This window comes from Fukomys damarensis, unplaced genomic scaffold, assembly GCF_012274545.1.
Source record: "Fukomys damarensis isolate Sample0158 unplaced genomic scaffold, DMR_v1.0_HiC HiC_scaffold_16, whole genome shotgun sequence".
Classification (NCBI taxonomy): domain Eukaryota; kingdom Metazoa; phylum Chordata; class Mammalia; order Rodentia; family Bathyergidae; genus Fukomys; species Fukomys damarensis.
Genome location: NW_022900928.1, coordinates 127,959,522 through 127,976,997, shown reverse-complemented (window position 1 = coordinate 127,976,997; position 17,476 = coordinate 127,959,522). Strand labels below are relative to the sequence as shown.

The window sequence follows — 17,476 nt, the reverse complement described above, 5'->3', positions numbered from 1 at the left end:
CTTCCCTTCCCTTCCTTCTTTTATGCCAGGGATTGAACTCAGGTCCTTGCACATGCGAGGCAGAACCACTGAGCAAAATCCCCAGCCCCTATTTATTTTTTTGGAGACAGGATCTCACTGTTTATTCCAGGTTGCCCCTGAACTTTCAACGATTCTCCGGCCTCAGCCTCTGGAGTGCTGGGGTGCTGGGATTACAAGCATGTACCCCCTTACCCAGGTGGAAAATGCTTTGGAATATATCTATTCTGCAAATCCATATGTCTAGTTTTAGGAAGGAAGGCTTTTACAGAACTTCCTGAAAGATATTTAATTTCTCTTTCCTTGAGTAATAAAGTAAACTTGATTGTCTCTTCCTAGGAAAGAACAGGACTCTCATTTTTGTTTCTGTAATTTGAAGTTTAACATTTAAGCCAAAGGAATTATGTCTTTGAATTCATGAATATCAGGTCTTGAATTTAATGTTTAGATGGTTTGTATGTTTCTCAATTTGCTTAAAAAACAGAAGCTACTACATTTGAAATCCATAAACCCAAATAGAAGAAAAATGTTATGTCTAAGGCTAACAGGAAAGTAAAAGTATGACCTATAAGCAGGAGGAATTTTTGTTTAAATTACATGGATAGTGAACAATAGCATAGGACCTAGCCATCAGATGAAGATTTAAAAAATGCGATTCGTGGTGTGTTTTCCTTTGGGTGCCATGTTCCCCAAAGGAGGCAATAATTTGTCTTTTGTGGCAGGGTTCCATGCACTCTTGTGTGGTCTGGGCTCAGGAAAAGTATTTATAGGCTGTTTGAAATTATAAGCAGAATTCTCAGATAGTCTCTTAAGTTTTGCATCCACATAATCTCTTTTGCTTCTTGAAATACTAATTCTGGATGTAGGAAGAGGCAAAATCCCACCTATTCTAAGCCTGCCTAAAACCTCCTAAAACTATTATGGTTATGGCTCACCTATGCCTAGTTATATGTGAAATATAACTATATATAGAAATATATGTGATGGTTATGATTTTGTACCCTACCCTCTAGTGTTTGTCAGCTACTTAATTTCAGACTCGGTGACCACCCAGTCTGCTTCCCATAGCTGAAGAGCCACGCTCCTGGGCTCTTGGATGAAGATGATTAGAACAAGGTTTGTGTGGTCTAAGTTTCCACAGATTCAGGTCAGTGTACTATAGGTGATAGGACAGTTCAGACTAGAACCTGGTAGATGCTGTTAGTACCGAGGTAGTAGGATCCACCCACCTCCTTTCCGAAGGGTTAGAGGGCCAGAGAAGCCCCTCTGCCAGAATCATCTTCGTAGATCACGGCTCCTACAGTGCCTGGGAAGACTCAGTGCAGAGTCCAGCGATTTCCAGTGCTGGGGAGCGGATTCTGCTTTTCTGTTTCCCAGTATTGGAAAGCTGGGTGGAGGGCAAGTGCAGAGGGGTCTTCTGAAATTTTACTGGTAGGCTCTGAGGGCAGGAATTCCTTTCTTCCAGCTAAGGCCTGGGTGGGGGGCATCCAGCTCCTGACCCCAGTGCACTGGGAAAGCTGAGAGGCAGCCGAGCCTTCCCTGGGCACTGGAGTGGCTGAGCTTTGTCTTCCAGTGGACGGGGTTGTTTAGAGGGAAATCTGCTCTGGTATGTGAGTCATGCTTGTCCATAAGGGGAAAACGTATCAGTCCCTTAGGGCAGGCAGAACTTTTCCTGGCGCTTGAAAATAAAATAACTCTCTTCGTATTCGGGGCTTCATATTAGGGGACTGGGCAGTGTGCACACTATGTTCTGCACAGAATCCCTTAGGATCCCTCCAGCCAGCAGCACCACATTCCAAAGGCAGGAGCTGGATGCGGGATGCTGAAGGGGATTCCGACGTCTCAGTTTGGACCTTCCCTTCCTTGGTGCTCAGCCCTACTCTTAATATAAAAACAACAACAACAACAAAATTTTTTTATTATGGAAAATTTCAAACATACATAAAAATGCAGAGAGTAATTTGGTGAAGACCCCGCATGTATGTGTCACCTTGGCCTCAAAGATTATCAACTCATTAGGCAGAGTTTTGACCTTGCGGATGTCCAGGTGTTTAAGTAGGAATAACCTAGAAGAAGTTGTTTTGGCATCCAGCTGGCCCACTGTGGAAATCGGCATCGGCCTGGCGAGCCCTTCAGCAAGGAGTGGCCTGAATCATCTCCATCCTGGCTTCACCGGTTTAGAGATTCCTGCAGGGCAATCCCTCTGACGCTTGTTCCCACGCTCCCTTTCAAAGAACACATGGTCAAGGGATGTAAAAGGTCTCTGATGTTACCGAAACCACATCCAAAATCATCAGAGATAGGCAGGGAAGTGGGCAAAGAGGACTCTGCCTCTGCAAAAGACTTCTCTGAAACTCTGCAGTCAGCTTAGTTCAGTGAACATACCCAAGCTCAGCCACGTCTGGTGTCTGCGGTCCTGGACTTCAGGGTCTTCCGATTCTGGCAAAGAATCCTAGCTTCCAAAGTCTGTTTACGAGTAATTTGGCCCTGCATGTACAAGAGATACTTTCTGCTACCACGAAGGATGTCTTCATTGTGACATTGTCTTCGGATAAATGGAGTAATAGTCTCAAGACCCTAGGAAATGAGAATCAGTGAGCCAGAAGGACAGCCAGTAAGGCAGAGCTGAGGAAGGCAACTCTCTGGCAGCAAAGGAGGAGATAGGAGAGCCACAGAAACCTACAGCAAGCACTAAATTACCACCATTGTTGGAGGTCGTTTAACAGTGAGGGTGAAGGGTGTTACCACATCACTCTACCAAATTTTAGGCCATTGGGGCCCTGGGTGGGATGGGGGGGGAGGACAGCAGGTAGCTGTGAATGGAAGAAGGTTTGGGATCAGACAAGTATGGGTTTGAGCCTGGACCTTATACTTGTCAGCTAGGACACCCTGAGTAAGTTATCTGATCTCCCTGTTGAGTATGTTCTCAATTCATAAATAAAGCCAGTGATACGCATTTGGCAGATGTTGATTAAGGAGATAATTCCATGGCAGCAAGTTTTATACACAACTTTAGTGTATAATTAATTAGGATTTTGGGGCTGGGGATGTAGCTCAGTGGCTACATCCTGGCAAGCACAAGGTCCTGAGTTCGATCCGTAGTACAGTGGTGGGTGGGGAGGATTACTTGGGATTTCTATGTTTGTACGGTTGTCACCTAGACACCCAAAAGAAGTAATTATATTTTCTCTATACTGTAAGGGAGAAAGTAAAATGAAGTTTATAAGTTCTGATTTTTTCCCCATTAAGTTTATTGGTATATTTAAAGAAAACAGTACAGTTACATTCATCATTGGGATCTTGTACCTTTACATGATATGTCTTGGTTATTTCTTCCCCATTCCCCTGCCCTTCCTTCACCCCCTTCACCCTTCCCTCTTTACAAAGACTTTGTTTCCATTTTTTCCTTTTCTTGCATTTTTTCTTTTCCCTTATTTCCTTTCCCCTCCCCTTCCCACTTCCCCTTTAGCCATTTTATTCTTATTTCACAGTCCTATAAGTTCTGATTTTTAAAGAGAGAAATATAGTTGCTCAGAAAGCCTAGCTCTGTGGGATGATTCACTCATTAACAATTAGACTTTATTGAAAGGTGAAAATTACAGGGAAAGAGATAGTAAAGGGAGGGTGGGGCCAGATTTTCAAGGGCTTTGTGCGCCATGCTGGGGAATTTTGCCTCATTTATTTATATTCCATATCTTATAAAATATTTAAGTAGGAAAATACCAGAAAATAACCAAGAGTCAGGAAATACATAAATTAAATGGTAATGTCTCAGCTAGGGGACAAAGGCAGTAGCCACATAAGTCATAAGCTCTGTTTAATGGTTAGATTCTGAGCGTACAGCCACCCAGTGAAAAAGAGAAAAATCTATACCTGTTCTTTGCATTGTTCAAAGGGATGAACTTTTAGTTCTCAAGGCTGGCAAAATAAGTGGCACTTCAGGGAGTGGATTTTCTTGGGCAAGGCTTCAGAATGGGGCTCCACTGGATGTACGGGATATACTATTCTCATAGGCCTTTGAATATTTAACAGAGAGGAAGGTGAAATCACAACTCAGTGATAGCAATTTTGCCTGAGGAGTGAGAGAATATGGTTAAGAACCCAGGTTTTGGGTGACTGGGCTCGATGTAGGTATAAAGGAAGTCTGTGATTATGCAGAGGAAGATGGAATTCTAAATGCATACAATTCTTCAAAGACATTAGTCCTCTCAACTAGATGCTGATTGACATAAAAGCCAGTTTACACCCCATCGTCCTTCTCTGTCTTCTCACATTGAGTTCTGTTGCTTCACAGCCCTTGCCACTCTGCAACAGGGTATTTTCTGTCGCTCTGGGATGTTATTGTATAGAGAACCCGTCCGTCTCTGAATACAGCATGAGCCACCGTGCCCTTCACCAGATCTCTGGGGGCCACAGTGTTGCTCCTCACACGGAGGCATACAAAACGTGTGTCCTGAATGAATGGTTTTAAAGAATAAATCTCGGACAATATCCAGTTCAGGTTAAATAGTCTGGTAATAGCCGGTTATTCTATACCGTGGAGTAAGGATACCTCTCCTACTTAGAAAATCATCCCAGACGATGGAATTGACATCACGTCATGGTGAGCTACACTAAACTTCCCCTGGATAAGTGGCCCTCTAGTTTTTGCTTTGAGATGCCTGTGGAATCATTTACTGTCAGGATTGGGATCTTATCAAAACAAAATAAAAGTAGCGACGAAACAAGATAATATATTGTAAAGCACTTTTACTGTGCACAGTGCATTTTTGGTCTCTTGGCAACTAACATATCTTTCCCTAAGTTTACAGAGCCAGAGTCCATTCAGTAACCTGTGAGGCCCTGCACCAGGGTTTCTAACCTCAGCACGATCGACCTTCAGTCCTGTGTCTTTCCTTGCCGTGGGCTCTGTCTTGTGCAAGCAAAAGTATCTCCAGACCTTGCCCGATGTGTTCTGTGGGGACACAGTGGCCCTCCCATTGAGAATTGCTGCACCCCCAGGACCTCACAGCTGATCCTTTGTCTTTTTTTTTCCTCTGGCATTTGTTCCTTTCTTTCACTCCGCTGAACCTGGGCACTGGCTGTTCCCATTACCGCCCATGTCTTCCCTCCCTCAGCAGGCCCGCCGTGCACACTTCCTCATCTTCTCACCTGTGCCAAGTTACCGCCATAGTCAGGCGCCCTACTTAAGATCGTGCCCCTCCCACTTCTGTTCCCTGTCTCTGTTTCCCATGGCCTCACTACCTCGTGCACTATGCCATTTATTTGGTTGTTTTGCTCATGGTCAGTCGTATAATCTTCACCAGAGTCACGTTCGCGTTTATGATTCTGTAGCAGGTGCTCAGTAAATATTCAATATATTGAACAGGTAAGCAAAGGAGTGCTTCCAAAAATGACGATGACGACGAGGATGGTTGCTATTATTTGGTCCCGGGGATCAAACTCAGGACCTTAAGCTTGTGAGACAGCTGGTGGAACCACCAAGATAAATCCCTGGCCCATGAAAGATTTGAACCCTGAAAGTTTTTAAGTAGGCTTCCTACCTCTGTCTGAGAAAGTGCCATAATTTAAAAGATGGAATATTTGACTTCAAACTGTTGTGGAAAATTGAGATTCTGTGTTGGGTTTCAGAATTAATCTGTGAAGGTTACTTTTAATTTTAGTTGCAAAAGACTTTTGCATGTACATATACAATCCTTTTGCAGGGAAGTATCTTTCTGTATTTTAGCTAAATTAATTTTGAGGAAGTTTAGTTTGTCCTCTATATTAGTGGAGTTAATTGGACCTTGATTAGCAATATCGTAGTTGATTAAATTTGTCAAAGGAAAGTTAGCAGTTCACAGCTTTCGGTGATCCAAGTTTTCCACAAAAATGTGCATCAATAAACATAACTTCCTCTAATAAACACTCATGTGCTCTTCAAAGTTGATTGTCCTGAAACTATCAAACACACCATTTTATTTGTTTGTTTGTTTGTTTTTTTTGGTACTGGGGATCGAACTCAGGACCTTGCGCTTTTGAGGCAGGCAATGGAACCACTGAGCTAAATCCCCAGCCCACACCCTTTTAATATTATTGGAAAGCATTTTTTTTTTTAACAGAATGAACTTAAGGAAGAATACCACTTTATGGCTGAGGTAATAGAGAACACTCAACGATTTAACCCAAGCTTTATGGTTGTGAATATGTCAATATATGTTAGTCTCCTTTTGCATACATCGACTGAAACTTAAAAACTGATTTGTGCTCTGCCTTGTCAGAAGCAATTATTTCAGTAGTTTCTTAAAGCTTCCTTCCAAAGTCCCTGCTAAAGTAAAGTGAAACAAAACGTGTGGCTTTTGTTTTAGCTTCAGACTCAGTCAAAGCTAACCAGAGAGTATTTGATTGGGGGATTTTAATAATTTATTTCCACATGCAACATATTTTCCATGGCACTCACAAGATGAATTATATACAAGATGTATCTCTCAAATAACCAAGGAAATTTATCTGCGGCATGGAATGTCTGGATACAAATCGTAAATTGTGGGAGGCAGCTGCCAAAACCAATGACACGCAGAAATCTAATGACACAGAGGCCCACTTTGGAATTGTGCACACTGGGTGCATTCAGTATTTGCATTTCAGAGGCAGTCAGAAATCTCTGGATGCACAAAAGGGCCAGGGACAACTCCTGCAAATATCAAAACCAAACACGGACTCTTGTGTGAACAAGGACAGGATTTTCCTTAGGAGATAGTTCTAGAAAAAAGGAGCTTCCTGTCTAAGGGAGACATTTCTCACACACCTTGTTGTAGCTTCACCCAGTTTCCAGTTACCAAGGCAGTGCAAACGCATGAGAAAGAACCATTTCACATTATGAAAGACCAGATGTGGCATCAACCTATTGCTAAAATGCAGGAGGAATTCCCATTTCCTACAAAGAACTCAGAGAAGTTGGAAATAGCAGAAAATGCAGCTCTTAGTGTAAGAAGCAGAGCTATTCCTTAAATCCCAGTTGTTCAAGTTTCTAAGATGGAATTGAAGACTGTGTTCTTCAACTCAGGGAGACTGGATTACACAGCTGAAAAGGGACCCTGCCGCATTCCCTCAGCAGCACATTCGGCCAACAAAACAACAGCAGCAAATACACAAAACCTGGGTATTTGGTCAAGGTAAACGTCGTGTGTTACTGTTTGGCCTCTTCGTTGGTCGTCTCAGATCCCATCAGCTGTTCTTTCACTCATTCAGTCACATGTGAGGGGCTTCCTTTTATGATGTAAAACATGATCTCCTGTGCAGGTTCAGTTTTTCTTAGAAGGAGAAGAGGAATGGAGAGAGGAGTGGCAGACGTAAAACTCCACATGGGATCCAGTCATATTCAAACCGTTTTCCCTAATTACCTAAGTTGGTATTTCTTCCAGGAATAGTGGATTAAATCAATACTAAGAAACCTAGACATTCAGTTCGTATAATGATGGGTCAAAGATGAAGGCCGTACATCATTTCTGTAGTACCTAAGGTGGTATTTGATAAAATTCAGCAATCATGATAGAATTCTGCTTAGTGATAAATTTTACAAACATCACTTCCTGGTCAAAATCAGCCTGGAACAGCTGCCAGTAACCCCAGGGACTGGAGAGGAGGCGGTAATGTTACCATTATCTGCAGTTGGTTACCCGCCATTTGGTGTTATCTAGAAACCCCAAGGATCAACTAAAATTCTGAGCTCTAATGGAAACATTAGTGTAATGACCGGTAACAAAGCCCCGGCTTTTTATTTGCCAGTAAGAATCACTAGCAACTAGGATGGGTATTACAAGAATGGGGCAAACAAAATATCAGTAGCCCCTCAAAATGTGCAAGAATAAATCTATCAAGAAATGTAACAGAACTGTAAACTTGATTGAGAGACAGAGCATATTAAAGAGAACAAGGGAGAACCTGTCCCTCAGTCAGGAGGAAGGCAGGTGTGGAGTGCTGATGGACCCTAAGAGAGGCAGGAGTCTGTGTCTGAGATCAGGGCCAGAGGGCTGGGGCCTGGGAGAGGCAGGGAAGGTGGGGACAGTGCCCTGGAAAAGTGGAAACATGGAATAGTACATACTGGACAGCAGCCAGTGTGTAGGGCTGGGCTGGGAGGGAGCTGAGAGCTGTGCTTTTGTTTGTTTAGATTGTTTGAGTAGCAGGTTTGCTAATGCTCTTTTTTTAAAAATTAAGTTTATTGGTACATTTTAGGTATACAGTATAATGACGTTTATCATTGGAAATTTGCACCTTTACATAATCCATCTTGGTTCTTATTTTTTCCCCATCCCCCTGTCCTCCCTTCACCCCCTCCACCCCTCCCCATGTACAAAGACTTTGTTTCCATTTTTTCATTTTCTCATACTAATTCCATTCCTTTCTTTCCTTTCCCCTTCCCCTTTGGACATTTTCTTACTATTTCACATTATCTATTATGCCTTTTGATCCTTATTTACACTTTCAGTTTGTCACACGTGAAACTATTTAGTATTTACATATCTGTGCTATTAATTTCACTGAAGAATTGGCCTCACTGTGCATCCATTTAGCTATAAATGTCTCTTATTTCTCATTCTTTATGGCTGAGTAGTACTTGCCTCTCCTCCTTTCTTCTTCATGGAAAGAATGATCCACATCACTCACTACACATGAGCTTGGAGACAGATTTTGTGTTTTTTGTTTTTTTTTTCAGACCTGTCATTATCCTCAGGTTGGCCCTAAGAAAGGAGCAGGAAGACCCAATTCTGTTTGTATTTTTGTCACTATCTCAGAAATGAAACCTCAAATAAAATTCTCTGTGCTTGATGTTTGAATTATGGTATTTTACTAAGATAATAATGCTGTAATAAACCAAGCAAAATGGTTGCTTGAACTGTGTTATTTTCCCATGCAACCAGGAATCCTATTATGACTGTACATTGAGTCCAATTTGTAGTGACTCGGTAGGATGTTTGGTGAGTTTTTTGCAAGTGTTATCTGTGCTGAGGATTTTATTCGGTTGGAGTGACATCAAATTTAATGGCTGTAGCAACAGTGTTATCTGCTCTAGAAAATTACCTTTCCATGTCATGTCAGCAAAGCTTCATTTTAAGCCTAAAACAAGTTGTTCTTCCCATTTCTATTTTGAGAAGTTTGAAAATGGTTGGGCTAAGTACGAATAAAGAACTGTAAAAATAAATGTCCGAAATTAAACTGCAAAGAAAAGCGTACTGTTTCTCCTAGAGTTATGATTTTTAACCAGATTGTGACATAAGTGAGATAAGTACTCAGTATCGGTCCCTTTATAAGAAAGAGGTGGTGCTTTCGAACTTCAAGTTTTACAGCCAGAACACGCATGTCAGGAGACCCAGGTAAAAGCACTGTATTTTTGTGTTTCAGGCAACTTTCTCCTGCACCTGTGAGGACCAGTACATGGGTACTTTCTGTGAAGAATTTGATGCCTGCCACAGGAAACCCTGCAAGAATGAAGCTAGCTGTATCGATGCAAATGAAAAGCAGGAGGGGAACAATTTCACTTGCCTTTGCCTTCCTGGTACGTTTTGTGTAGTTAGAAGTGTCTCTTTCTCTGTAGAGTATTTGCTTCTTAATTAAGGATGCTTAAGCAGTACTGTCACCATCTGTGACAGGTGCCTGCCTGCAAGATCTACTTGATTCATCAGTTTGTGTCTATAGTCAGGGAAGGAGAGGGAAGTTCACATGAGGATGATCATGCCCTCTGGTTTGCTTTCTGATGCCACAATGCTTCTATTGTAGCCTTCCACTAGTTTTGTTCTGGGAAAATAATATTCTTTGTCAAATAGAGACCCGGATATTTCAAAACCAATTTGGCACTGTTTTGGGTGATTATGTCAAGTAATTTAAGGAAAATATAGGGTAAAATACTCAGGTCATATAAAGCTACCTAATCCTTCTGTTTATGTTAATTTCTCTGTCATTGTACGTTCATTAGCCTGAGTTCCTGGCACCCTGTTTTCCACAGTGGGGCATGTCATTAGCATTCCGAGCTTCATATGTTGTATTCTGGGATGTTATATGAGACTCTGAAATCCTCTTGAGCATGTTGAATGGCACTGAAGAGACAGCAGTGGCCAGTGTGCCTGGCCACAGACTTTCAGGGTCTGGAGAACATCTTGGTTGACTTACTGCTCAGCCCCATCAACTACAGACCCTTCAGGAGCAAGAAGGGTGTTTTTCCAGCAAACATTTGATACAGCTGTTTTTTCAATGCAGCTGGAAAGTGGATAAGTTACTCTGATTTCATTATCAAATAATGTGCACAATTCACCTCACCTTTCCTCTTTCCGACTCATCCTCTTGCCAACTTCTGCTTCTGGGTGGGGAGTCAGGAATTAGCAGAAGCTGAGGATGCAGAAGGAGATGGAATGAAGCGGAAGATGCGGAGATTAGGTATTCACTGTGAGAAACGAGACCAAATAATGTAGAAGTTTATAAGTGAAAAGATGAGACCACTTCACTCCTTTATGCCAATCCAAATTTGATAGAATCATAGCGTTGGGTTAATAGTTTGGTATATTCTTTCCAGACTTTGTGTGTGTGTGTGTACATGCATGCCTGCACAAGGGCATCTCTCTTGCAAATATATTAAGTATTTTTTCAACATATTTAAAAAAGTAATTATAGCATATGCATTTCCTATAACTTGCTTTTTAAAGGTTATATGCTGGTGAATCTCAGACATCCTTTCATGTCAGTCACATGTGGACCAACTTCATGCATTGGGACAGTATGGAGTATGTCTTTTACATTTGCAACTTCTGTAATTGTGTATGCGGATCCACCACAGATGTGACCGCCCACCAGGCATCTCCACTTGGATGTCCCAGGCCACCTTAAGCTCAGTCATCCCCACTCTGAACTAATTGTGCCTCCAAGCTCACCAGCGCATCTTCCAGTGTCCTATCCACTTCTAAGCCAGACAGTTACAAGTCATCCTAGATGTTCTCCAGCCACTTCCTACTTCTAGTGTTTCCCATTATGTCAGCTACAGACCTCTCAGGTCCAGCACCTTCTCTGCTGCTGCTCCCAGGCTAGCTGTCTTTGTCTTCTGCCTGTGCTTTTGAGAAGCCTTCCACAATTTCTCCATCCACTCTTGACCCTGCTCATGCTGAAACCGGAGGGATCATGGTTCCTACTTGTGTGCCCTTGTTCTCTGTGTTCTCTACATGCCTGAAGTTGGTCCTTTCCCAATAAAATCTGATATACTTGCTTTCTTCCTTAAACTCCTTCTTCTCATTCCCCTTTGTAAGAAGACCAAAATATATGGCTCTATTCTCTGAGATACCTGTCTTGGATGCTCCATCTCATCTCAGTGTCTTTCTTGCTCTGAGTTCCATATACCCTGATCTTTACCTCCCACTTTAGTTACTTTTCTCATTGCTGAGACAAAATACCCAACACATAAGTTAAAGGAGGAAAGGTTTATTTAGCTCAGTTTGTAGGGGTTTCAGTCCATCATTGGCTAGCTCCAAGTCAGGGTGGCATGGCAGACAGACATCACAGAGGAGAAACAGTTCATGGTGGGGAGAGGGTAGAAAAGCAAGCAAGGGATGATCACAGGTCTTTTTTTCCCTTATATCTTATCCAGACTACTTAGGGCAGGTAGCACTCACACCCTTAATCCTAGTGCCCTTGAGCCTAGTGTTGCACCATGAATCAAACCCACCATCACACACTGTAGACCCAGCCACCTCTGAAAAAGCCCCACCTATGACCACATGAGGCTTTGGGGCTGCATCAAGACACAAGCTGTTGCACCTCCCAATAGCCTGAGCTCTCTTCTGTCACAGAGCCCACCCTCACTTCTGTGCACCTGGTTAATTAACTGACAGATCTGTGTCAGACCTTTGTTAAATACCTCTGTTTCTCAGGAAGTCTGGGCTAAATATAAACCTTAAAGATAAACCTCCCTCTGTTTCTCTCTTTTATAACCCTGTCTTCTTTTCCTGCACAGCTCTTATCTGATTTCTGGACACATTTACATGTGTGGTTCTTTCATTACTGTCAGTCTTTTCTACCAGAGTTAAGCCCCACAGGAGCAGAGCCAGCAGCACTATTGTTCATCACTGAATCCCTCAGTGTCTGACAAGCTGTGAATGCTCAGTCAGTGTGTGGATAAGACAAATTACTGGAAGCCTATAAATGTAGGCTGATGTTTTAAACCATTCCTCTCTTGCTTGGTCTTTAAGATGTTTGCAATTTCTCACTTATATAAGTAATGCTAGAACAAATAAAGACTCTTCTGTTGATATAGGTTGACCATTGCTAATTAAAATATACCAAATTGGAAATTCCCAAATCTGAAACTTTTTGAGTGTCATGTCAGTGCAGTTTAGATTTTGAATTTTTGGAATTAGGGTGCCCAGCCAATAATGTCTATGCAAATATTCCAAGATATCTGAATGACAATATCATCTAAAGTACTTTTAATCCCAAGCATGTGGGTAAAGGATATTCAAACTGCAGTCTCATTTAGAGCTATTAATTGGAGGTTTTCATTCTTTGCACTGGTTTGATATTTTAGTCAGGACTGTTTTCAAACAAAATTTCTCTGCTAAAAATATAATCTCATATACTTGGAATTAGAATGATATTAATTCTTGGTTTGTGAACAAGGAGTAGGTTTGGTGAATTGCAAATACATGAAAGCTATTTTAGTTCAGAAAACTTTCATCTTCTCCATGCATAACCTGTTTTATAGTCACTAAGTACCAGTTAACCACACCAGAGTAGGGGTTGTACCTTCTTCATGAGACCATCCCCCTCTAACATAGTCTACCTGGAAGGAATGATCACTTGGAATTTGATCAACCCTTTGTTTTTCTTTTTATGGTTTTATTATTTGCATATTTTTACTAGAAGCACTTATATTTATTTTAAGGTTTTCACTTTTTAAAAAATGGTATCATGCACGCATCATCTCTTCTGCCGTGGGCAGGCACTGATATGCATTCTTCTGTGTCTTCTGGAGTGTTTGTGCTAGAGATGTTTTTTTCTTGTGCTAGAGGATGCTTTTGGTATAGACCTAGAAGGGAACATAAGGTAGACTGGGAGGGACCTATGTGATTGATCAATTACAGGGCAGCTTGCCAGACTGTTTTCCAAAGGAGTTGTTGCACTAATATGTACTCCTAAGTGTAAGGTATAAATTATGTTGTAGATTCAAATCATCTTCAACATTTGGTAATGTCAGAATTTTTAATGTTAGCCAACTACATAGGTGCAAAAAAAGTATCTAGTTGTGCTTGTGCTTTGTTGATTGTAATGACACTGAACTCCCCTTCATATGTGTGTCAGCCACACATTTCCTGTATGTAAGATCTGTTTTTCTCTTTTTGTCCGTATTGTGTGTGTTGTTATGGTTTATTTGTAAGCATTTTCCAATTTTGATGCTAATCTTTATTTTTTTATGCTCATCTTTGCCACTTATATGAATTATAAATAATTTCTCCAAGCTTTTAGTTTGTCTTTTGACTTTAAGGAGGTTTTGTGTTTCGTTTTTTGTTTTGCAGTATGGGGGATGGAACTCAGTACTTGCCAGGCAGGCACAGGGCCACTCAATTCCATCTCTGGTACTCCCACGAGTTTTTTGATGGATGGATCATTCTTATTAGGTTTCTCAAACTTCTGCTTTTGTAGTTGATTCATTCTGTGTCCTATTTAAGACAGTGTTTCCCTGCCTGAAGATTTGAAAGATGTAAGGTATTTTGCACTAAGCATTTACAAATTTTGTTTCCCATGAAACTCTTTAATCAGTATGAATTTCAGTTTTGTTTATATGGCACAAGAAAGGGATCCAATTTTATATTTTAACATAACTTTACTTCTTGTTCAGAAATGTTCCATTTCTGTAAATACTCAGTATATGAAGCTCTGTTTGGTATCTCCTTCTTCACCACTACTGACAGAATGTGGAATGGCTACATACCTCACGTATTTTTGACTGTGTCTGTTTTCATCTCATCATGTCTGCACTTGTATAATTTAACTATTGATTTGGAATGTCTTGACGCATACTGAGTTATTTCTGATTATTAATAGGAAAAATAATTCTTACTTCCAGCAACTAAGATTTACCATTTCTGTTAATATGTTTGGGTTCCCATACAAGGATACAGGATTCTACTTGACTTCATAACAACAATAATCACGGTAAAATTAGTTCCTGACTTTCAGTGTAAGGACCATAGGGTCGTTTTACAAGTCTAGGAATTTTGATAATTCTACTGAGACCCAGGGACCCATTTGTAAATGCTGGTAAATTTATGAGAAATTGTGCTGGAATCTAAATGTTGGCACATTTGTCTTGATTTACAAAATGGTCCTCTTTATTTCTTCTGTTAAAACAACAGTACTGTTTTGTAGTATCACACTTGTAAACTATAGCAGGTGACTGCTTTAATAAGTTACTTTTTAATGGTAGTTATGCTATTTTCTGAGTATTGTATGTTGAAAGTTCCCTAATTTTCGTGAAATGTTGTGAGGCTTTATTTTAGATCTAGGTGACTCTGTGCATTGTTCATAGCTTAAACACGTTTAAAAGTGATAGAAACGCTCTCTACACTGACACGTACATCATGCTGTTTTCCGAGTTGCCTCTGGGAGGTGTATTGCTTGCTTTGAGCTGTCTCCCTGTGATAAACATCCCTCCCTGGGAAAGGTGTCCTTTCTGGTTGAGTGGAATTTCAAAGCATCCAGAGAACCCTAGCAGTTATTTAAAAAATCTCTTCTGCTCCCCTTGAAGTTGTAGCACCCTTATCAGCTGTTTGGCCTCCAGCTTTGCCCCACGGTGGCTGCGCATGGCTGGGGTCTCAGCCACTCCTCTTGTATCAGGATCTCCGTGACTTCCAGCATCTTCCTTTCATTGCCTTTTCACAGAGGTGGGTCCACAGGATTCCCCAACGCCATCACCATTCCCACTTGACCCCTGGGCTCTGTTCTTCCTTATGCTGGAGGCCACATCCTGGTCCGAGAGAGGAGAGATTACAGCAGCAGTACCCAGGCGCTTCCATGCTCTCTCTGCTCATGGCCCATGACTTGGCCCTGCTGTTCTCTTGAAAAGGTTTATTTTTTGTCAGTTCCAAGTCTCTCTAGGAATCCCTACCCCCATTTTTCTTTCTTCCGTCCAGCCTCTAGCTCTACCTCTCAATAAGTGTCTTATTGTAGTTGTCTCTCTCTTTCTCTCTCTCTCTCTCTCTCTCTCTCTCTCTCTCTCTCTCTCTCACACACACACACACACACACACACACACACGCACACACACGGTGGGGGGATTGCTAGTGCTCAGCCAGGTCTCTGCTAAGTTCTTTCCAAGGGTAACCTTAGTTAATCACTCTGGATTATATCAGATTCATGCAGGAGAAAACCGAGGCTCGGGGAAATTTGACCACTTGGCTAAGGATATTGGAAAACACTATGCTGTTTTGTAAGAGCACATAACTCCCCAGACCTCTTGTGTCTTAGTCTGACCCTCAGGAGATGACTCAAGAGGACAACACCCTGAATAGGTGGCTGTCATTGATTTTGCTGAAGGGAAAAGGAGAGGCGGAGGGACCCTATGTGATGTTTCAGGGTAGTGTCCTCTTATCTTACTTTCTCCGCACTCCACTTGTCAGAATCCAGTCACTATGTCCTACAGTCTCTGTCCAGGGAGAGGAAATAAGTGGTGAACACTTTCCGGTGTCTGTATCCTGCCAGGTGCCTTGTGCTGGCCTCTAACAATCATGCTATTGATTGTTTTACTATGCTGTCTTTCTGGCCAGGAACCCACATGGTGAGCTGAGCCCTTTCCTGTGACCAATGTGTGATTCACCGCTGTGCCGACATTGTAGCTTTGTCATGTTCAATGAATCTCTTCTTAAGAGAAGACGTATTAGACAATTTTACCCCAAAGTGGAAGCCCGCTTGCTTAAAATGAGAATTTTTCTACTTCATTTAGTTCCAAATGTCCTTGAAAAGAATTATTTTTCTGTAGGAAAACTACATTCCCTTCATGAAATAATTATTTGCAGGTTGATTAACGTCAACCAGCTGACCTCTGAAGCAGTAGATGTGCACATTAGGGTTGCAGAAGGAATTGGCAAGTGACATGCACGAGTGGAATGGAAGTAAAATAAAAAGTTTATTTTGCCAGGCAAAGGTCAATCACACTCAAATAGGCAGTGCCGGTGATTGACCTCCTATTGGGTTGCAGCTTCCTCTTTTACAGGTTTTACAGCTATGATCTCATTCAGGTGGTTACAGTTCATTTCCTCAGTTCACATCACCCATGTACAAATTACAGTAATACGGCAGTTCACTCTAACCCAGATGTAACAGTTCCCTGTAGTTAGGGAGTTTGCCTTAAGATCCATCTAGCTATGTATTCTAGTGCACAAGAAGGGGTGTTCAAGGTTAGGAATGGGGCCAAATGTCCCACTTCATGGTCAGTGCCTCCAGTGTCTGTTAATTTTGAACTAAACACAGCAGACTGCTGTTAAGAGACAGAAGTCATTTTAAATTTTCCTAACATTTTGTAGGTTTTTAGTAAAATAAAAGAGGGACTTATTTACAAAAGTTACCAAAAAAAGTTACAAAAAATAAGGGAACTTATCTACAAAAGTTCTCTGTGTCATTAGACCCTGACAGTAGGAAGGATGTATTCTCTTTGGAAATTTATCCCGCTATATTTTGATGATATTACAAATTTAATCATGCAGAATTATCTTGTTTGAAAAATGAGTTAATCTAATCTAGGTTCTTGTCACCAGAGAACAAAAATGGCCAAGAAAGTGTCTCCTTAGTGATGTTGTTGTCTTAATGGAATGTTTATTTCCGCTAAGAAAAGATCATTTCTTCATAAGTGAAAATACTGTTTTCAGCAAAGAATATGCAGCTTCAAATCTGTTAGTTGTTTTGATATTTTTGCTTCAACTATATATATATATATATATATATATATTTATTTATTATTATAAGGATGTTGTGCTTGCGAGGCAAGCAGCAGAACCACTGAGCTAAATCCCTGGCCCGATATATTTTGCTTTTAATTTCTATGTCAGGTGTCATGACAAAAAGGTGTTTTGAGTCATAGTTAATGTAGAGATTGTGAATACAGTGGACCCTCAAGTTACAACTGGCCTGACATATGAGTAGGATTGTTCGCTTTATAAGGATGTCATGTCCTTCTTTGTCTGTCTTAATTAGTGTTGGTTTGAAATCCACTTACTCTGCAAAGAGGATAACTCTTCCTGCTTTTTTTGCGGGGCGGGTGGGATGGGGATTCCTGTGGCATGGAGTAATGTTTTCCACCCTTTAACTTTTAGTCTGTGAGTTTCTTTTTGAATTAAGTATGTTTCTTGTATGCAGCATGTTGTTGGATCTTGCTTCTTGACCCATTCTGCCAGTCTATTTCTTTTGATTGGTGAATTGAGACCATTAACATTGATGGTTATAACTG

At 41.2% G+C, this 17,476-nt stretch overlaps 1 protein-coding gene across 1 annotated transcript in view; it reads left to right on the top strand.

The window, feature by feature from the left end:
• Positions 1 to 17,476, top strand: part of Dner (delta/notch like EGF repeat containing) — a 195,230-nt gene that overhangs the window by 58,228 nt on the left and 119,526 nt on the right. The window contains exon 5 of the mRNA XM_010608136.3: positions 9,400 to 9,553. Coding sequence (XP_010606438.2) covers positions 9,400 to 9,553 — 154 coding nt within the window. The remainder of the gene's footprint in view (positions 1 to 9,399; positions 9,554 to 17,476) is intronic.